Source organism: Limanda limanda, chromosome 18, assembly GCF_963576545.1.
Source record: "Limanda limanda chromosome 18, fLimLim1.1, whole genome shotgun sequence".
NCBI classification, from domain to species: domain Eukaryota; kingdom Metazoa; phylum Chordata; class Actinopteri; order Pleuronectiformes; family Pleuronectidae; genus Limanda; species Limanda limanda.
The window spans coordinates 11,867,484-11,890,516 of NC_083653.1; the positions used below are offsets into that span (position 1 = coordinate 11,867,484).

The 23,033-nt window shown below is 41.7% G+C and overlaps 1 protein-coding gene across 4 annotated transcripts in view; it reads right to left on the reverse strand.

Moving 5' to 3' along the window:
* The window catches only part of sgk1 (serum/glucocorticoid regulated kinase 1), a 36,232-nt gene that overhangs the window by 2,824 nt on the left and 10,375 nt on the right, over window positions 1-23,033 (reverse strand). For 3 of the 4 annotated variants that reach the window (XM_061091192.1, XM_061091191.1, XM_061091190.1), the window contains exons 4-9: window positions 14,984-15,199; window positions 11,058-11,121; window positions 1,547-1,622; window positions 1,278-1,353; window positions 956-1,144; window positions 708-839 (exon numbers count right to left, since the gene is read on the reverse strand). In XM_061091192.1, coding sequence (XP_060947175.1) covers window positions 708-839; window positions 956-1,144; window positions 1,278-1,353; window positions 1,547-1,622; window positions 11,058-11,121; window positions 14,984-15,199 — 753 coding nt within the window. Of the gene's footprint in view, window positions 1-707; window positions 840-955; window positions 1,145-1,277; window positions 1,354-1,546; window positions 1,623-1,737; window positions 1,855-11,057; window positions 11,122-14,983; window positions 15,200-23,033 lie in introns of those variants that run through there. The other variant, XM_061091193.1, reaches the window with a different exon arrangement.

Sequence of the window (23,033 nt, forward strand, 5' to 3'; positions counted from 1 at the left end):
AGGACAGAGGTTATTCCTGAGTGTGTCATTTGTCTTACATTTATCTACAGGGGCTCTGTGACGTTAGGGGGCAGAGGGACGAGCGCCGAAATAGGAAATTAGTACAAGAAAAACCAACAATAAAAGACGAGATAGAGAGACACAGAGGAAACCGGATGGGAGGGAAATGAAGAGGCAGGAAGGCAGCGGCTTAAAGAGTTTGACAAGGGGAGACAGATGAATTGATGGCCCAAAGGTGGAGTGGGAGACGAGTGGGATGGAGAGAAACAGAGGGGAAGAAAAGAGAAAGGGAAGGAGGGTAAATGCGTCCCGTTTCCTGACGAGGGCCCCATATTTAATCAGCGCTGTCTCTGCTCGTGCAACAATCACAGGAAATTAGCGCGATTAGACTCAGTGGGCCTGAAAGCCGCTGCTAAATTTGGCCCCCTGAGTTTCTCCCTCTGTCCCAGCCCCACCGCACGACTTCCTGAGAGCTGCTTCCTTTCGTGAAAGAACGATAGAAGAAGAAAAAAGAGAACAGAGCGGCCTCCTCCTTAGAGCTTGTCATGGCAGGAAACCCCCTCTGTCTGTCTCTGCCTCATCGTTATGTCTGATGATGCTGCATGTGTCTCCCCTTCTTCTTTCATCCATCTAAAAGGACCCCCCCCCCCTTCCTCAGTCTCCATTCTGCTCCTTCATCTCTGCTTCCTAGTTCTTGTCTGACTCACCTCTCCTCCATTGATGTAGTCCAGGATGAAGTAGAGTTTGTCCGCTGTCTGGAATGAGAAGTGCAGTCCCACCAAGAACGGGTGCTTGACATTCTTCAGCAGCACATTCCTCTCTGACATGATGTGTTTTTCCTGCGGAGCACAAAGAGCAGAGGGTGAGACATGTCCATGAGGCCACAGCTCCCGTGGAATGAGCTCGTTCGAGTCTGTGTTTTTAGAGCAAATCCCTGCACGCAAGTTCCATTTACCTCTTTCTTCTTGAGGATGGCCTTCTTCTGTAAGACTTTGACGGCGTAGAACTGGTCGTCCGTGCGGTGGCGCGCCAGCAGGACCTTGCCGAAGCTGCCCTTGCCGATCACCTTGAGGAAGTGGAAGTCGCTGGGTTTGGCCGAGGGGTTGGAGGACGGGCCGAGGTTGATCTGTTGGGATGGACTGGGCTGCGAGAGGGGAGGAGGACGAGGGCGAGGATGTCAGAACCACAAAAATAACATCTGAGCATCTCTGCAAATGTCAAAGTTTAAACAAAGGAAGAAGCACCACAATTATTCTGTTCAATAGAACTATACTTACAGGGGGAGAGGGGTTTGCGTTCATGAGCTCGGCATCCTGAGGAGGACTCAAGTTCAGAATAGACTGAACCTCCGGGCTGAAAAACAAGGAGTTCAAACTTAGTTCAATCTAATAATGAAGCACCAAATCTGTTTTTCCTAAGTATGAAGTTGCTCATCTGTGAGTCACGTTAAGCCAAGTTCCCCAAGAGGTGCAGTAACTGGTTTTGCAGCTTTTGTTCCTGTCCTCCAGTGAACACGGAACAATAACACAAGTCAGACTGTACTCACTGCTTGCAGGCGTAGGAGTTCGTGGCGAGCCTCTGAATGAAGTCGTTCAGTCCCATCCTCCTCTGTTTCATGAAAGCTGCGATGCGAAAGAGAAAAACAAGAAGAGGAAAATATAAAATTTTGTTAAAAATAATAAGTCGATCGTCCATCGGTGAGCAATCAGATTAAAATATCCAGTTTTGCTTCCATACCGATGGCTAAAGTCATAAGCCCTCTGCATTTGGAGTAAGTCAACACAGGTTTCTCTTTATCTGTCGGGACCGTCATGATGGGATGAGTTGTTCTCACCAAAATATAACTCGTTTTGCTTTTGGCTCTTGTTTTATAACAAGCCAGGAAGAGGGAGGAGAGGCGGAGCTGCCCAGCCCCCATACACGCCCACAACCCTCTTTGTGGGCGTGATCCTATGCAAACATTTAGATCCGGTAAATAGACCAGGGTCGGATGATCGATCTGGTTCTCCACCAATTAGAGGCCGTTGCGCCCCAATGCACGTCATAGCCTCAAAACCTCAAACTGTGATTGCGTCAAAAACACAGGAGAACTTGTGGGAGGGGAAAACCTTTACTGTACAAACACTTGCATAAAGGATACGTTGTACTATTTGCACATATGTTTGTCCTATGCCATGACAACCTTGCTTAACATGCCATATGTCCCAAACACTCATAGTAAGGAAATGGTACCAAGAAAATCAACACAAAGGAAGACAAATGCATATGGGTCAGAGACATCCAGCTGTGTGTCCAGTATTCTATGTAACATATTGTGTCCCTTAAAGATCCAGTGGTTCAGAATAAACTGCAGAAAACGCTCCTCCAAAATCCTTACATTATTTAATAGTCTAAATCAGTGAATGTTATTGTGGCACTGTGTCCAGACTCCCTACCCAAACCCTCCTGGTGCCTGAAGGTTACACTCCTGTTCAAATAACCTGAGAGCCTCCCACGACTGGGGCCTATCAGCTCCACTGTTTGGCTTCTCTAAATTAAATCGCCGGGGGAGTGACGCACGTTGCGGAGCTTTACAAAAGACGAGAGGGGAGAGCGTGAGCCGAGGGGAGGCCAGATGCCAAGACAAGCCGCGCCGGTATAGTGGAAAAGTACAGACTGGAGAGAAACTCCTGTGAGTGCACCAGGCTCGAGTTTAAAAAAAAAAGGAGGAAGAAGAGAAGTGCTCAGATCCACAACGTGTTTGAACCCAGCTCTAAATCCCTCAGAGCAGCCCAGAAAACACTTGAAATGTGAGGATTGAGAATGAGATCTGGTGGGAAAACGCTGCGCTTTTGGACGCTGGCACAGACACAAACACACACAGACACAAACACACACAGACACACACACAAACAGACACACACACACGCTGAGGAGCAGACGGGCTCAGCAGGGCACGGTTATGTAAGGCACCTGGTTTTATCAACATCCCCCTCAGTGGAATGAGAGAAGCCTGCGTGAGGCGATACCACTCATGACCGTGCATGCGCAAAAAGGAAGGAGCAAGGCGCAGGAAAATCCCCAAATTGAGTGATTTGGGGGGGGGGGGTACTGGAATTGCGACAGTGTGATTAGGGAAGCACACAGTAGTGGACTTCACTTTGGAGGAATGCTGTGCTGCACAGTTCAAACTGTATTTTCACAAAAGAGCGTGCGTAAAATACATGAAAGAAACCTTAATCTTAATTCCCCATGCTAACCCCACAGCAGATTAGGTTTCCATGAGAAACAAACAGACCTCTTGGTTCTGGAGGAGTTCTCATGTCGACTGCCTGCAGCGCCAGGGTTCAACAAGTTGCAAAATAGCAAAAGAGAGTTGCCAAGGTTTCCCTGGGCACTTTTAACAGACCCCCCCCCATCCCACCCCACCTACCCACCCACCGTAGATAACAGTTTCATAAATCCAGGTCACAGGAGCATTAGGGTGAATGGGGCGCCCCTCGGAGAGGCGCCACAGAAAGTGGGCTAGGAGCTACAGCTTTACACTTACTTTAAGGAAGTTTAAATTATAAATGTAGTCATAAGTTATTGCAAATAAGTCTATAAATAAGGGTTATTATCGTCCTACGGTGTTCTCAGAGGATTAACAACCTTTCTCATCCGTTCCATTTCAGATCAACATGCAGTCTACTTACAAGTCAAAGCGGTGGTTTTGTCTTTCATAAGGATGATTTATGTCCCAACAGGCAAGAGAGGCAGTTCCTCGGCAGGGAAGTAATCGATCTACACTGCACTCCTTCTTCTTCTTCTTGGGGAGGTTCATCAAACTGACTTTTTTTTTCCACTGCCTTCCTTTCAGGGCGGAGACGTCCCGCCTCTATTTCCTTCCACTCTCTCCACGGTTGGGTGAGTGTTTTCTTTCTCAGGGCGGGGGATAATGCTGCCTTCAAATCCTCCTCATGAGCTCATGCTTTAGAGATCAGCGACTGAAAACACTACAGTAGACTTATGCTTAATTTCAAATGAACTGATTTATTTATTTATTTGTGTAGCTTCCTCCCGATGCAAAGACATAGAACTGGTGGATCTTTGAGACTAATATTAGTTTTATGTGAAGCTGGTGAAACAAGCTGTTTGTTTTCACTGTTTGCACATAATATCCATATAACCAAACCTCCAAAGACCCCTTTCCACTGGTCAAAAAACCATTAACTTCTGTCTTTTGTCTTTTCTGTGCAATGAGAATGGATAAAACCGTATTTCACTCCAGAGTCATATAACTCTGCAGTAGACATAGGTGATGGAAACATGACATGAATGTGAACACGCTCACTTCTTCTTCTTCTTTAAATGCTGATTCTGCAACATTTTTGCCGTAATGTTATGGCATGCATTGGACATCTGGGCTTTGGTGCATAAAGCCATTATGCCATTAAGTTTGCAACAGTATTCTTTTCTTCGTATCCTGCAAAATGCAACACTGGCAAGACGGCATAGTGTCCGACATTGGTTTCCCACATGTTGGTTTCCCAACATGTTGGTTTCCCACAGAGTTGGAAACACAGAGTTTACCTTAATTTGGCAGCGGCCAAGAAGCTAGAGCCTGTGAGTTATCCCTGGAATTTCTCTCCCAATTCTGTGCATGAGCAGGTTCATACACCCAGGTATTTTCTCAAAATGCTGTTTTGCAGACTATATCTTCTTTTTTATTTATTATGAACGGTTTTATATCTAGAGCTTAATTTTGAAGGTCTTTATTTTCCAGTTTTGTTTGTATTATTAGACTGGAAGCACTAGGTGTATGGATAAATGAACGGAACTTTGCAGGTTTTTATGACAGACAGTACTGACAGCCTCAGCTGTAACAGATTCTTTTATATCCTTCATTTTCTCTGGGAACATTCATAGAGAGCAGTACTCTCATTTTAGGAATGCCTTGATCACACTCACACAGTTGCTCCCATTCAACCCTGGAAGTTGCCCAGTGCGACCACAGCTCGATCCAATGGCCACCGACCCAGGATGAGCGGGAGGGTCCCTCAAAGATGGTATTAAAGGGCAAGTGCTTATTCTTTAAACTCATCAACTAGATTTATCCTGACAGTCTGGGTTTCAATCGGCAAGTTCAAAGGTGAGCACAGGCTAGTGTGGGATTTATAGCATCTGTGCAACAGCTAGCCTCTGTGTAATCGCTCTCAGTATGTGATAAGGCAGAGCGAAAGACAAGCAGCGATTAAGGCTCATCCACAAAATCCACAGAGTGTGTGTGTGTGTGTGTCAGAAGAGCTTCATCTGATGTGGCAGCAGGAAGGAGCAGGTGCCACACACACACACACGCACGCGCGCGCGCGCGCACGCACGCACGCGCGCACGCGCACACACACACACACACACACACACACACACACACACACACACACACACACACACACACACACACACACACACACACACACACACACAGCTTTATATAACGGAGCGAAAAGGAACATCAGGTATTTCCAAAACTCCCTAAAGGTCTGAGCACTGCAGTGACATCCTCCAGAAAGCATTTATTATCTACAATATCCGACCACTGACTCCAATTGCAGCCTGGGTGTGACACAAAACGACATCTCTTATCAGCACTTGAAAGCATCATGAGCCAAAACAAGTGAAGACGGGGTCATGAATCTGTAGCAACGGCGATGAAGAAGATGCTACGTTACCTCTGCAGGGATGAAAGCAGCGCTCGGCCTGCATCTGTGGTCATAACCCAGAGTTGAATGAAATGAGAGAGGGGTGCTGAGAGATGAGAGGAAGAGAGAGAGAGGGAGAGAGAGAGAGAGAGAGAGAGAGAGAGAGAGAGAGAGAGAGAGAGAGAGAGAGAGAGAGAGAGAGAGAGAGAGAGAGAGAGAGAGAGAGAGAGAGAGAGAGAGAGAGAGAGAGACTAACAAAAGCTTCACTCAGTGTTTTTCCTCTCTGGCCCCATTTCCCTTGTGGATTTAAAAGGCTGCACGAGGCTCGGACGAGGAACAAGAGGACGCTCCAAAATACTGAATCTGTGTGTGTTTGTGTGTGTGTGCGTGTGTCTGTGTGTGTGTAAGAGAGAGAGAAAGAGAGACATTACATTTCATATGTTATGTAACATCCTAGTGGCACTGCCATCATTGCCAAAGACAGCACTGACTCATACACATACACACACAGGATTGCAGGATATTAGAGTTGTGGTATAAACACATACAAACAAACACAAACACACTCCCTCAGTCCCCTCACCTGCAATGTACCCACAAATACACAAAGACCAACACATGCCCATTTCCACGCTTTCTCCGGCAGATGATATCCATCCATTAGGTCCGTCCAGGTCTGCCGTCCCTCTATGTGTTAGTGTCCATTCTCTGTGCCGGGGATGATGCATGTGTTTGCGGCTAAAGTTGATCTGGTGATGAATGTGAATGAGCCTCTGTAAGTGAGGAGCCAAATGACGGCGTTACATAAAGGCCTCGGCTATTCAGAGAGGACAGCCGGCCTATTATTTATCAGTGTGGCCTGCTTGGCGAGCGAGGCTGTGCCTAAAAGTGACACACTTATGGAGATGTTGGGAGAAAAAGACAAATTGCTTTCTGAAATCCAATCATCTTCTCTCTGGCAGCCAGAATGGGAAACTTGCAGGCTACCGTGTTGTCGAACTAAAGTAAGTAAGTGCACTGTTCAGAAGAGCTTCATCTGATGTGGCAGCAGGAAGGAGCAGGTGCAGACAGAATAAGCATGGACAACAAGGATATCATGCAAATATAAGGAGAATTAGTTTGCCATTTGTTTCGAAGTCGAGAAGAAGTATGTGTGTGAAACCTGTTGTGGCTCTTTCCTTATTACGTAGATGAGGTTCTGGTCTTGTTTGCTCGAAATAGCGAAATGGTGCCAGGTGACAAGATCTCTGATTCTTATCCCTACAGCCACCCCTGTACCCAGTCATATAGAGAAATGGAAGTGTGAAGCCAACCTGGACCAGTTGCAATGTAAGAAGGTTCTTCGGTAGTTTGTGTGACCAACAACTGGGCAAACTAAAATTGTGCATTGTCTGCAAGAACAGTCGCCTTCTTTGACATCACAATATGCTGGCGAGTTTGCAAAACTCCCTGCAGCCTCTGTCTAGAGGCTTCAAGGACATGACAACTAAACAAAGGAACCAAACAAGTTTAATAAGCCGTTTAATGAGGAACCAGCTGATGTGTCCGACAACCAATGACATGAAATCAGTGAGCCGCGAAACGACCACAAACTCAGAGCTGAGCACAACAACCTCCCTCTGCTCCCGTTCAATAAACTGAACATCCACGGAGTACTGAAGTTTGCATCTGATCCTCATCCTCAACATCATCATCATCATCATCATCATCATCATCATCATCATCATCATCATCATCATCATCATCATCATCATCATCATCATCATCATCATCATCATCATCATCATCATCATCATCATCATCATCATCATCATCATCATCATCATCATCACTACCATCTGACTTCTTCTGACACTAGAAGAACCGCCAAGGATTTTATGATGTTATAATAATATTTTTGGTCTCTGTCATTTCTCATGAATGAATTCTGAATTTCCGATCGTCCAAGGAAGCACCACAGTTTTAGTGAATTAAGGATTTAGGGGTTTTGAAGATGAAGAATGACAAGCAACAGATGAATGAATGCACTTTATATATACAACACATACAGCTTCACAAACACACAATGCTGCTGCAGATCATGGTCAACAGAGTCAAGTAAATATCTGAATAAATCTGTCCTTTTTTTAACTTTGAGGTCTGACTGAAAACTTTCCAGAATATCATTGTGAGAAATGTGTTTAATTGTGTAAAAAAAATGTTGATCTCAAAAACCTTTGCTCAGGAAAATCGGATGCAAGATGGAGAGGTAATTACTGGGAGGGGAGAGTTCTAAATTCTGTGTTACAGTTGTGGTCTGGAAAGGGTTAAAGGGAAATGTCAGATCCTGGGGAGGAATTTCTAATGAGGAGTTTATTTAAAGGCATTGTATGAAAAGTGGTGTTGAAAAGGTCAGCTGGGATCCGGTCAGGAGAGCAGGAGGAGGGTTTCATTCTGGATTATGTCAAAGAGGAGGAGGGATGGCCAGTGTTTCCTGTTAAATGTTCAGCCTAATATTCTTACGTTTCTCTTAAAAGAACAAAGCAAATTGTTTGATTTTAGTGGAAGGGCCTTGGGCTAGTTGACGTCTGTATTGAAGCTTAAAATGCTATTTATTTGTTTTATTTATTAGTTATTAAGTATTAATTATTTGGGGTTAAAAGTTTAATTCAAACATTACATCTGCAGAGATAAAGAATACAAGAAACCCTGCAGGCCGAGAGAACTCAGTTTCTGGAGAGACCATTAAGGCTTCTGCTTCCTTTTCTTCTTCTATCATTCAATGCTGTCTCAACTTGCTGCAGTTGGTCCGAAAGTCTGAACTATTCCAAAAATTCACACTGAAAACAAATCAAATAATGGTTCAGTTTGATGTGGACCGAGATAGCACTCTTAGTCCAACTTAAATTTCAATCTGAAGCACCTTAATACCTGTTATTTTGGCTTGGACTAAACGGGAAAGTCAGAAGGACAGGACCAAACGAAGTAGGTGGACTACTAGGTTGTGTATGCGATATTTTTGCTAAGGTGTGTTTGTCTGTTAAGCTCTGAAGGGCAGGTTAGCACAGGTGAGGATGACAATCAGGATCTTTGGATCACATTTCTTTTCTCTGAGAACAAAAGGATGAAGTTTGACACACATGCACAGGCACAAGCAAACCGAGACTAATCAGATGTGACATAAACCTGTTTGCATCTGAGGGAAAGAACAGCTGAATAAGTCAGAGTGTAAATGCTGTTCAGCCACACCGCAGCAAACAGATGATCATGCTAATGTAATTTAATCAGGGAATCCGCAGCAGATGCTTTGTTGAGAAAGGCCACGCTGTACTTTTTTCTGAAGGAACACAGACATCCTTTGCTGTTTGTTGTTCTGTGAAATTAAATGGTCAAACTCTAATCCATAAAATTATTGTTAGGGGATCCATACATCGCTCTCTACTGCTCCCTGTGTCGCACACAGCTCACTGCATCACTGTGGACGACTGCGAGCCGCGTTATCTGCTCCTAAAGCCAGTAATTGCTGAACTTGGAGCGACGGGGGGGAAGCGGCATCACGGCCGAGGCTACAGGAACAGCTTGTCACCAGCTCGGCTAATTGCTCGGATTTCTCTCCGAAAACTCCCATAATTAACGGGGGCAGACTACACCCAGTGAAAAACACACGTTCGCCAGTAAAAGGGTGCCTGTCACTTTTCTCCTTTGGCGATGCTCCAGCAGCCATCAGGTACCTGCACAGCTGCCAAGTGTCCAGCTGTTTAGCAATTGAGTAATTTGAATATTTCCGTTTGATGCCTGTATTTTACACATAAGCTGTGTCACAAACACATTGATAAGTCACAGAGGCAACTATATGTTTGCTTATGATCCTTATCGTGAGGATATTTTGCTGAAAATGATTATGACTTCTAATTTTAAAGGGGCATTTTTAAATACAGCGTTTTACTTGTTATGGATGAGTCAAGGATCTTAATACTTCCTCAACCACTAATCCATTGGATTTGACCATAAGAAATTAATGGAAACTATGTGAAATAAACAAACTAATGTTGAACTAAAGCAATTTAAGGGAAATGACAAGGTGTTAAATGTTAGTTTCCATTTGCAAAATGGGGTTTACATGTTACACCTTTTAATTAAAATGATGTAACAGTGAGCTCTCACACCCTCCAACATATATTCATGGCACACACACACACCAAATTGTGCCAATATCAGACACATAAAGTATTATCTTATCTTATACAGTCATGAGAAGAGCTCATGTCTGCAAGGTGCCAGCAAAGGTAAAGGTTCCAATAAAAAAGGGAATACTGCAGATAGGCTTGCTGCCAAAATGTGAAACACACACACACACACACATACTGTGCCAACTGGATTGGACTCTGATTTGTTGAACAAATCATGAGCATGATGGAAAATTAAAGTACAGTCGTGTTGGCTATGAATCCATTCTGACCTCTCACCCAGTGGCACACACACACACACACACACACACACACACACACACACACACACACACACACACACACACACACACACACACACACACACACACACACACACACACACCAAATTGTGCCAATATCTGACGCATTAAGTATTATCTTATCTTATACAGTCATGAGAAGAGCTCATGTCTGCAAGGTGCCAGCAAAGGTAAAGGTATCAATAAAAAAGGGAATACTGCAGATAGGCTTGCTGTCAAATGGGAAACACACACACACGCACACACATACTGTGCCAGCTGGATTGGACTCTGATTTGTTTAACAAATCATGAGCATGATGGAAAATTAAAGTACAGTCGTGTTGGCTATGAATCCATTCTGACCTCTCACCCAGTGGCACACTGGCACACTGGCACACACACACACACACACACACACACACACACACACACACACACACACACACACACACACACACACACACACACACACACACACACACACACACACACACACACACACACACACACACACACACACACACACACAGACACACACAAGTAAAAGGAACAGAAACATACAAATGATCAGTCCTGTGTTTTCTGCTTGTAACCACTGTTTTACTGGTTCCTGCAAAACAACAAATAGTAATATTGGTTTGAAGACACTGGTCGTTATCCTGTGTAGAGGTTGGATTAGAGGCCCCTGTGGTTTCTGCTCCCATGGCCATCAGGTTCATACGGCAAGGAAACGATAAACAAGAGTAACAGAGGAATAAACGGCAGAGGATAAATTTGAATTGATGTGGAAAATAAACAAAGGAGCAGATAATGAAGAGAAATACGACCCGACAGTGACGTAGGGACGTGACAGAGAGCGAGTGAGTAGAGGACTCTCAATGTAAAATAGAAGGAGAAACGAGAGGAAGTGGAGGAATACAAAACAACAAGCTTAGTTGGGTGGTGACTTACTGTTGTCGCCAGGGCAACAGTAGCTGTCAGGGTCTGACTCATTGTGGTAGTACAGGTCCATCGCCTGGGAAAGAAACACAGTATTACTTAGTCAAAACAATTCACACTCTCAAACAACAAAAAACAATGAAAACTTTAATTCCATTTCACACAGTTAAATTGTATCCCCTCCTTAACTTCCTGGTGTTCTGCAGTCTCCTCAACTCAGGAGTTATGTTCAATTAAATACAAGCCAATATAAAATAAACAGAATATAATAAAAACTATATAACTTGTAGAAACCTACATAAATCATTTATTGATTCATTTTACAACGACATTAGAGTCTGTGCATCCAACCCTACAAATCCAGTTTGGGCAATTTCCTGTTTGAATGCAGTTAAATGGTGGAATAGACTTCTTGAGCAACTGTAAAACCCTTTGGCTTTTAAGATTTGTTCAATTACGTGGCAATTAAAGTGAAATGATAAAGGCTAAACACAAGACCCAAACAAATCTGATGTGAAATAAAAAATTTGCTGCGCTAAATTATATTTGATTTATCTGGTTTAATTTCCTCATCTATTACTTCTCAAAGAAAAAGTTAGGAAAGCACGAATCTAAGCTGCTCATTCTCCGCTCCTTCAAAGTCTTGGTGTCGCAGTGACAACATGAGACCTTTTTGAACAGAAGAATCCTAAATCAGCATTCCTCCGACCTGGACTGGTCCGTGCCCCATTTTCAGTCGGTTCACCAGAGTGACGTGTTTTAATGTGACCGAGTTTCCAGGGTGAGTCTGTGTTAAATCACTCGGGGCACTGTGCTCAGAGCGGTGAGAAACCTCTGCTCTATAACATGACGACACTGTGTGAGACCTAGCGCCAGTTTGAAAGATCAGCTAGGGCCAAATGTTGAAGAGGATCATCTGCCACAATGTGCTCATTTACCCCCTGTATACTAAATGTAAAGTATACATTTTAAATCTATCAGACATCTTTAACATTAAAAAAAAAAAACTTTAATATACATAATTTTGTTTTCTATTATTTTACTGTTTTTGATTAAATGTTTGATTTCTGTATTATTTTATGCTCTGATCTTATTTACCGTTGTCCTGACATGTTTCAAACATCTAAAGCACTTTGTTTTGAAAAGTTCAATATAAATAAAGTTTATTATTATTAGCATTATAATGATTACTATAAATTCGTTTTTATTTATTTATTATTTATTTTATTATTTATTATTTATTTTATTGTATTGTATGTTACATTTTAGATTTTAACTGCAGCTGTTAAGTAGATGAAATGGACTAAAAAAATACATATTTCTCTTGACATATAGTGGAACAAAAGTATCAACTCAAAATGTGCACTTGAGTGAATATATGTACTTTGTATGACTGCATGTATGTGTGTAGTTGTGTGTGTGTGTGTGTGTGTGTGTGTGTGTGTGTGTGTGTGTGTGTGTGTGAGAGTTGATACGTTGGCTACAAGCTAGTTGCTATTATCTGGCGAATACAGTGTTTTAAATGGTATATTGGTATATCAATATGAATTGGTAAGAAATAATAACTGAGGCATTATCCACAGTATTATTCTCAACCCTCTCAATGTTAAATCGAAATACATGTCCCCCTCATTGTTGTTCAATCTTCATTTAAAATTGACAATATCGCCTTTTATTTAGAATTGCTAATGAACCAACCCAAAATGCTAAGTACATAACAAAGAAGGAATCAAATATGTCACTCACAAAGGTCTAGTTTCATTTGAAGCAGGAATCAAGATCAGCAGACAAAATTACTAGCTTCAGTCAACATCATCACTTTATGAGGAAGATAAACAAGGCTCATTGTTAAAGTGCACAGGAGGCAGAGAGTGAGTCAGTCTGAGGCTCAGCAGTAATCTCCTCTCATGTGATACACACACAGACACACACACACACACACACACACTCAGTCTTCATCATTATTTAGCATATGACTTGCAAAACTGACAAAATATTTATCACAAGCTTAAAAACACCCTCAAAGCACACAAACACACACACACACACACACACACACACACACACACACACACACACACACACACACACACACACACACACACACACCACATCTTTGATATGTGGTCATAATAATCAATTCATTGCTCTTTCCGTGGCCAAATGACTCAGGAACATACAAGCCAACATGTCTCAACAGGAGCTACTTCAGGTTGCTCCACTTTCTACCTTCACAAACACTCAGTGTGTTTGGCAGCTGTCACAGGACCAGCAGCATTAGCATCTCAGGACATTCACATGAAAATGTTTGGTCGTGTCAAAAATTTTCCATTTTTTTAGGGATTTCGTCAACTTTTCTAAGTGGCTCTGTCAAATACAGTCTTAGCCTAGTTTGCCGTTCCCTGTTGCAGCCCGGAAAACTTTGTGTTCTCCCAAGGGTGTTTACTGAGAGTGGTGCAAGCTGAGGCATGTGCGTTTGTTTGTCGGTTGTTTATTCCTTCAGAGGCGCTGCTGTCAATAATCTGCCCATCATGCTGGTCATTTAATCTCTGTGTAAGTCATATAGGTGACAGTGGGCTTGTCTGTCCATCTTTTCCTCTCAGATACCCTCACATAAACAGACACACACACACAAACACACACACTCATTCACTCACTCAAAATCGTTTGTCCTTTCCCTTTGACTTTGCCTCTCCTCCGTCACTCCCTTCCTTTCCCTTACTTCAGGTTTTGATGGTGAATCTGTTCATTAATATTTCATGACGGATTCATTTTTTTCCAAAAGAAGAAAAAAGTACAGTTTGTTTTTTTCTGTCAGAGGCAAAGAGAGACAGAGGGAGGAATAGTTTTAATTTTGTCTTTGTAAAGGTCAAGAGGAGGCAGAGGCCTGAATGACTGGACTGTGAGTCATAATATAAACATGAAGCTCTTTCAATTTAACCATAAAATAAATTTGAACATTTCTCTGAGTGAAAGTTACAAGTTACAAGTTTAAAGAAAGAAAAAGAGGTGTACAGAGGAAGAGACAGGAAGGAAAGTAAGAAAACTTTGTTTTAAGTTATCAATGTGGAAATGTTCTTTTTTTTTATTAAGATTAAGATATTTCCAATATCCCAGAGTCATTAAGGTTTTCCTACTTTGAATATATCGGTATTATATTTTAGGAAAGCTGAGTGACACTTAACTGAATGATTTCTAATGTAATGATGCAAGAAAGTATTTTCCCAGACAAATTTTGGCTGTGTTGTTTGTTAAGAGAGCGCCGAATGATTTATATTCTCCGTCCATCTGTTAGTCTGTCACACCTCATTTGCCTGCATTGTACTTAAAACGCACATTTTCTTTGATTTGCCCAAATCAAGTCATTTTCTGATTCTCCCTTAACATAACTCTTTAACAGGGCAATGTTAAAGAGTTATGTTAAGTTATGTTGAATGTCAGTGAACATTTTTCAACTGATCTGTGGTGAAATCGTGGGTGAAAGAAAGAAAAAAAACTGCCTTTAAAGTAGCTTTCTCTAAAACCAGGACACACAAACTGTACCACGCAAGAAGATCATGAGCTGAAATGAGTGTTTAGACATAAACAAACAAAGTGCATAGTATTAACGATAATTACAAAGTTGCTTCAAACTTATCATCCCGTGACGTGTTTTCATCTGAAACGTACCCTTAGTATTTTGTCAACTGTCAATGTGTGTTATCATATAAATGTTTTCTCAACACATCTCAGAGAAAACACCATTTTATTTTTATTGTTACTGTTTTATTAGTTTATTGTGCAATGTATCTGATTTACAATATTCATGTCACCAGACATTATAATGAGATCATTTCTCTGTGGATTCCCTGAAGTCCCTTGCTTCCCTGGGCTGTTTACAGAAAGACACAAGTGCTTGCTACCTGTAATTTAATTAGCAGCAGAGAGGGTGAACTTGCCTGTGTGCGTTGGCGCGGCTGCCAGACGTCCTCCATGGTGTAGCTGATGTAGGGTCCGCTGCAGACGGAGCACTCCAGCATGACAGGGCTGGCCAGGCGGGGCGAGGCGTGGAGCCCCCAGGAATGGCAACCCCCCAGGTGGCCGTCCGACTCGGCCTCCTTCTGCCTGGCTGTGCCGTCCTCGTGATGGCGACCCAGCATCTTCCACTTCCTGACCTGTAAGGACGTAGATGTGTGGAGAACACGACTCAATATCGCTGAGAAATTAATCCAAACGAAATTATATGCAATCACATAAGCACACAGCCATGATCCACAGTGTTACTTCCAACACAAACCCCCAAGTGGGAGTTTAGATTGAATGTAATGACGAGCTCATACTGTTTAACACTTACAACAAGAATCTTAATTATCATCATTATCCATCTGCAAAACAGAACTGGAATCAGATCTCAACCTGCTATCGAATGAAAACACATACAGATAAACTTCCTCCTGTATTTATTGTCACAACTTGTCCTTGAGCTGATTATGGTCCGTTTTCCTCATGAAAAAGTCAGCGTCTCTCCTAATCTTAATTTTGTCAGGTTATTCCCACAAGAACCCCATTCTTAACAGCTTTATAATCTTAAAATACACCAATACCCAATCCAGCTGTGTATTGTTAAAACAAAAACTGATCTTACTTTACTTTACACTGATTTGAAGGATTTGAAGCTTTTTCCTTTTGAACATAAACACCAAGACCTCGTAGTTTACAATTACCATAACATTACCATGGATCAAATATGGCCTAAACAACAACCCACAAATCTCCCCAATAATCATAACGTCAGACTGAATGAAAAATCTTAACTGTTTAAAAACATGACAAAATGGTTGGTTTTTCTCTGTTCAAAATAATTTGCAGCTTTACTGTAGCTACGTTGGCTACAAGCTAGTTGCTATTATCTGGCGAATACAGTGTTTTAAATGGTATATTGGTATATCAATATGAATTGGTAAGAAATAATAACTGAGGCATTATCCACAGTATTATTCTCAACCCTCTCAATGTTAAATCGAAATACATGTCCCCCTCATTGTTGTTCAATCTTCATTTAAAATTGACAATATCGCCTTTTATTTAGAATTGCTAATGAACCAACCCAAAATGCTAAGTACATAACAAAGAAGGAATCAAATATGTCACTCACAAAGGTCTAGTTTCATTTGAAGCAGGAATCAAGATCAGCAGACAAAATTACTAGCTTCAGTCAACATCATCACTTTATGAGGAAGATAAACAAGGCTCATTGTTAAAGTGCACAGGAGGCAGAGAGTGAGTCAGTGTGAGGCTCAGCAGTAATCTCCTCTCATGTGATACACACACAGACACACACACACACACTCAGTCTTCATCATTATTTAGCATATGACTTGCAAAACTGACAAAATATTTATCACAAGCTTAAAAACACCCTCAAAGCACACAAACACACACACACACACACACACACACACACACACACACACACACACACACACACACACACACACACACACACACACACATATGCACAGAGAGAGAAATATAAGGAACAGGGAATAATGGAAGATAAGGTCAAGATGCACATAGTTCCTCAGGGAAGCCAGTTGCACAGATGGATGTGTTAGTGACCCAGAATGGCTGTTAGGAAGGTAAATGGTGTCCTTGGCTCACAGAGCGGACAGATTCAGCGTCTGCAGCCATTTTAAATGACTCTTATCAAGGCCTCTATCAGCGGCTGCCGCTCTGCCGGGCCTCGACATTACCAGAACGCAGCGTGCACAGGGAGAGGTTGTGTGTATTTCAAGATCGTGTGTGTGTATTTGAAATTGTGTCCCAGGTGCACGTGTTTGCGTTTGAGTCCAAACCTGCAACATGACAAAAAGTCGCGTGAATAGTTGTTCCCTTGTCTATAATTACAGCTCAGTGCTAGAAGTCAGAACCTGATTCAAGCAATTATAGACGGTGTCAAGTACAACATGATACAATAACACTGTGCGGTGAAAATCAAATTTACCTTGTCATTCAGCCAAGTTGAATACATTTTAATTATATTAATACATTTAACTATTCACGTGTTTAAAGGGTAGCTCCACATTTTAGGAAACCACAGCTCACTACTGTTCTTTTAATTTATTTATATGTTGGTTTTTGAATGAGAGCGGAGTAGCAATCCTAATTTCATTGTATAAAGCACTTACATGATAACTCTCTGTTATGTCATGTCTCATTTGATTGTATGCCTTAGCTTATAAAAAACGTTTATTTGTTTAAGCTTTATGAAACATGGAAAGTAAAAGGTTAACGCCTACAACGGGTAAACACAGATTACAAATAACAATGACAACAATAAGACAGTAGCAGTTGGAAAGTATGTGGTTGTGCCGCACCCCTTCACAAAAAAAACACCAACAAACAGGCGAACAGGGGTGAAAACAAAACCTCCTCAGTGCAGGTAAGTACAGAAGAGGAAGTCATCAGGGCAGATTGATGGTGTCTGTGTGTGTTTATGTATACAGGTCATAAATGTACTTTTTTCCCTGGGAAACATTTCGTCATAGTAACTTATGTACAGAGCCATAAACTGTTCTTTATTAAGATGAACTGCAGCTACAATACATCATCCTTTAGTCTGAGGCCTCTTTCTGAACTTTGCTCCGACGAGGGAGCCATGTATTCTTTAAGTGAGTAAGAAATATGTGCACAGGAAGTACAAAACTCATCCATTAAAACACACACACACATATATTTGCAAGCCATGTCCAGACTCCCCTTCCTCTTAACCCCCTTCCCTGTCCTTTGACCTAGTTTTGTGCGGGGTATTATTTAGATTACCTAAGACCTCTCCTCAAGATCTGTCCTCTCCCCTCATTAAATCCGGATGTAATATAGTGCAGGGAAATTCTTATACCCAGGCCAGGATGTACACATCAGCCACAGGGTCCCATAAATCAAGAAATGAAAACATCACATGCTCTGTATCCAGACTTAACCAGACCCCTTAATTCTGTCGTGTCCTCACTGACCTCTTTAACAGCCCTGTGGCTTTTTGATAACAGTGTTTTAGTCAACAACAAAGTTATGTAAAGCATGTAAAGAGTTGCACTTTGCTCGAATACAGTAGATTACAAACAGTAGGATAAAGCTAAACTGTAAACAGTGTAATCCTGTTTGACGGAGTTTTCTGTGAAATTAGGCACGAACCACAAAACATGTGAAATCATCAAGTCTACATACTTGATATCTAATCAGTTGAGGATTATTGAATAAAAGGGGCCTTTCACTTAGGTCAAAGTTAAGAACATTTTATTTTTACTCTAAAATAATGCTTATGATGGGCAATATACACAAAACATAATAAAATTGATGCAGCTGAACGACCTACTATTTTATTCCACTCATTCTACTTCCTTGCCAAAACATAGTGCCTGTATTACCCAGAATGCAATTTACCAACCAACAGTTGGGCCTGGCAGCTGCTAATGTAGCCTCAAGTCTCTTTAGCTTCAAGTGACGCTGACTCTGCCAATTAAAGCAGTTTCTTTACTAATTTGAATTCACCATTATTGTATTAAATAACACTTCTGTTATTTTTTCCATCCTAGATGAGCAACACCCCTGCATGAGGCCTTACTACAATAAACAGCAGATAAGGAAATCCTCCATACAGAATGGCCCTCGATGCATAACTCTCTACCTCCAACACGATGTGTGATGTCCCACATATGTCTGAGCATCAAAGGGTGATGAAATGTGGGGGAGAAAGCGAGAGAGAGTATCTGTGGGCATTGATGAAGTAGAATGAGGAAATAGTGTGTGAGCGGAGACGTGAGAGACAAAGAAAAATATGTTTGAGAGACAAAAAGATAAACGGAGAGAATGGAAGAGCAAGATAGTCTTACATCTTCGCGCCGTCCTGTTCTCTGTCAGAGATAAGACCTGTTCATTAACACCAAGGTCAGTCAGCTCCTTTCGGTTTTTTTTCTGCTCTGCCTCTGTTCCTAGATCGCTAACGCAGCTCTTAAAATGAATGAGCAAGGGGAAAGTGGGATTGCAAAGGTGGCGAGGCAAAGAGCTATGAGGCCTTGCAAATGGAATACAAACACCAAGTGTACAGTGAGAGATTAAGGGCCTGTCTCCATTCACCCCTTCGCCCTCCCACTTAACCCTACCCCTTCCTTTTGAGCGTGGCCGTGAAGAGGGAGTGTTGTCCTGTTTTCTATTTGATGTAGAGGTATTGACCATCTAGCCCAACAAACACCTCTTCAACCGTAGTGTATTCAGGACCAACCCTTAAAACGAAGGGGTGGAGGGAAATTCTTGAATGCTTCACGAGTGACTAAGAAAATCATCATAGCGACTGCTGCGGGTGAAATGCTCATAAAATACTTATAACATAAGTATAACATCTTGCAAAATAACCATGAAAAAATCTTGCACTCTAGTGGAAAATCAGATTTTAATCCAGAACTGGATGTGTCACTATATAATGTTGGTTGATAATGGTTTTTAATATAAAATATCGCATCATTTAATAATAATAATATTTAATTGTCACTGTAATAACATTGGTTGGTTGCTGATGAGGTAGGGAGTGGTGTCCCAACTCCTAGGGGGAGATTTGTCATCATATAGGGGTACAGCAAAGGGAGAGGAATATTTTTATTAATCATATTGGGATATGGACCCTAGGCTGCTTTTGGTTTTGCAGATACATTCATCCTCCACTGTCAGACTCTGACTGTTTTCATCTTCAAACCCTGACTTTCTAGAGAAACATTAATATTCATGGTCGGCCACTGTGCCTCTACCCATGCAAGTCCTATTAGAAATTAAAAAGCCTCTGCCCTCTCCCTGGACTTCTTTTCCTCCATCCTCTCACACATTTCTCTCTCATCTCTTTAAATAGAAAATGACTATATCTGCGTGGCATGGAGCCTATTTACTCGCTGCAGGAGCTATTATGAGGTTTGTTTCGCTCTCCTTTGTTTTGACACTAAACCCTTTTCTTCCTGTCTCACTGAGATAGTCATAATAACCCAAACATTTAAAATGGCACAAACACAGTTTGACTAAATTGAAAACATCAGATCACTGACTTAAAAAATAAAACCATTACAAAATACGCACACAGACCGGGCATCATAGGATGTTTGAGGTTAAGTTGATTTGTTGCAGGAAATGAAACTTTCTCTTGAATAATAAAATAATAAAGTTAACAGTCAAATGGTTGTTGACTCGAAACCTGGGGATCTCCTGCAGGTGATGAGCTATTTCAGTCTGGACCAAAGTGGAGAAGCAACCACTGGACTGAAAGACCAAATCTAAACTTGAACCAAATCATGTATTTCTACAGTTAACATATATATATGTTTCAACACATCTTAAAACACTGATTTTAACATATTTGTTACCTATGTTATGATAATTTCTCCTTTTTTGTTGCCACATTGTTGCCTATTCATGGTCCTGCAAAGACTTTGTGACCACATTATGTATCTATTATGTTACTGGAAATGGAATCCCAGTAAGTACCAACAGAGCCTTTTTACAGAACCACAGAATGCAGTGTGCAGAAAGCAAGCTCAACCACAGTAGCCTTGTTGTTGTGCTTATTGTGAGTAAGCATATTATCCACGTGGAGGCAGATCAGGTCAGCTTAAAGCTCGATTGTCAAGTGTATTCCATAAGCTTGAAAACCACAATGCACAAAGCAGTTTCAACAGAGACGAGTATGAGCATATGCACTGCAGAGTCCGGCTGCTGCTGAAACTCGACCTGTGGTGCAGCGGTTTTAGAAGATTTGGCTTCAGCTCAGTAACATCAAGATGGAAGATGGGATTAGCCGGGTTCTCAGGGTAGATTAGAGCGACAATAATTCCCAAATTCCCTCAGAATGGGACTTGGGAAAGAGAGAATGAGCGAGAGCGTGAGAGAGAGAGAGAGAGAGAGAGAGAGAGAGAGAGAGAGAGAGAGAGAGAGAGAGAGAGAGAGAGAGAGAGAGAGAGAGAGAGAGTTTGGCGGTATTGATGCCAGTGAAAGGTCTAATCCACAGGATGTGTAGAAACTAATACAGCATTTTTTGTGCTTTGTGAACATTCGAGTCACTGATTATACACTGAATATATCCTGTATTGATGTCCATTTTACATTAGTTAATATAACAGCTTATATTTCAACATGTAAAATGAAAATCTGAATAGTCTCTTATGTCAATTGACATAATTCCTAACATTTCTCTGAGGTTTAAACTGTTTCTTCACTCACTCTAGCATTGAATTCTGAAATAATTGAAAACAAAATTGTATTATTTCCTTAAAAAACCTTCCCTTATATTTCAAAGGGAATATCTCAAATGCCTTCTCTATCTCTGACACAAATTATTTAGGATGGTTTTTATCATCTAAAAAAAACAACAACCCTGTCTCACTTTTCCCTTCTCCGCTCTCCTGTGGTTTCTTACAGCTAATTCACACATCCAGCTGCATAACGATAAGAATCCGAAATAATCGGAGAAACTTTTGGCAGTAAAAACAACCTATGTAATCCTGCGGAAGCAATTTGGAAAACAAAGGCACTGTGGCGTTTTGGGATGTATACGTAGACAGTGTATCGACTGTGAGCAGAGAGGAGAGATCATGAAAGAGAAGCAATTCCAAGTGTATAACTCCAAACCACATTATTCCACTGCCAGAGCACTTGGCTTCGAAACAAAAGCATAGCTAAAGGATTAGCGGTACTCCATTGCTAAGTGAATGCTAAACAGTGGTAGCTTAGATCAGCTTTCCAGACCAGAGCAGAGTCCCCTCATGTAAATATGTGAAATCAGAGAAAGGTTGGAACAATAAAGAGGAGAAACAGCTGATTGCATGAAAAATGTCAATATTGTAAAGGATATGAGGGACGATTGATTTTAAGAAACTGATACAATCGGATTTTGATACCACAGAAACTGGAGGATATTCCGGCATCTACATGGAGAGAATGTGAACACCTGCTGAGGCCTTCAACAAAGAGAGAAGAAAGTTTGAAGTCAATTAGCTGATGGATCAAATGAGCGCAAACAGACGTTAAGAGTGAGAGGCATTCCTCCCTGGTATTGCTACAGTATGCATGACAAGCCTGGAAAGGGATTTTGTCTCCCTGTGTGCTTCGTGTAACTCTTTGTATAATTGGATCTTGTGGGTGGTTCCTCTTAATTCCGTTTCATTCTCAGTACGGGCTAAAAAACTGTTCTGACAGTAATGCGATTCATGGCAGATACTTTTTGCAAGGCTGTGTTACATGTTTAGCAAGTGTTCTCCACTTTATCAGTTATACTGTCGACTGCAATTTGTGGTGTTGCACTAGATGTCATTATATTGAAATATCGTTCCACAATCTTGACCTAAACATTGGTTGAAAGCCATTGACTGATGCGTTTTGCTGATCAAGATCCTTCCTCTAGTGTCCAACAGTTCAGATTTAAATAATCCATGTGGGAGACGGCTGGGGTCCAGAGTTCGTGGCCTTGCCCTGAAAACGTCACCGCTAACCCGGCGCAATCTTTGACTCTGACACGCAAGTCATTAACCATTAGCTCCATCAGGAGTTGAACTCCCTGAGATCTGCTGCTTCTCAGAAGACATCAGTCAGATAAGGCGACATCAGGGGTCAAAGGCTGGAGAAGCCAAGGTCCAGCATCTATGTAATTCCTACAGCAGACTACAGAGAAAAACACAAAAGCTAAAATGTTAAGTTGTCTTAAGGTGTGGACATTTCCATTCCGGGGTTTTGCAACAGGGTAGATAAAACACACACAAGAAATCTGATCCACGGCAACAACAATTATGTAAGAACCGCTTTCAAATCCATAATCGGCTTTTTACAGGCGATTGCAACAACACCAACATCTCTCTCGCCTTCTGTAATGATGCACGTGACCTGTGTTTTGTATTCGTAATGGTCTTGAAGTCTTATTGACGAGATCTTTGTGGGACATTGGCTGAACAACACCCCCCCATGACCAACTTAGACAGACAG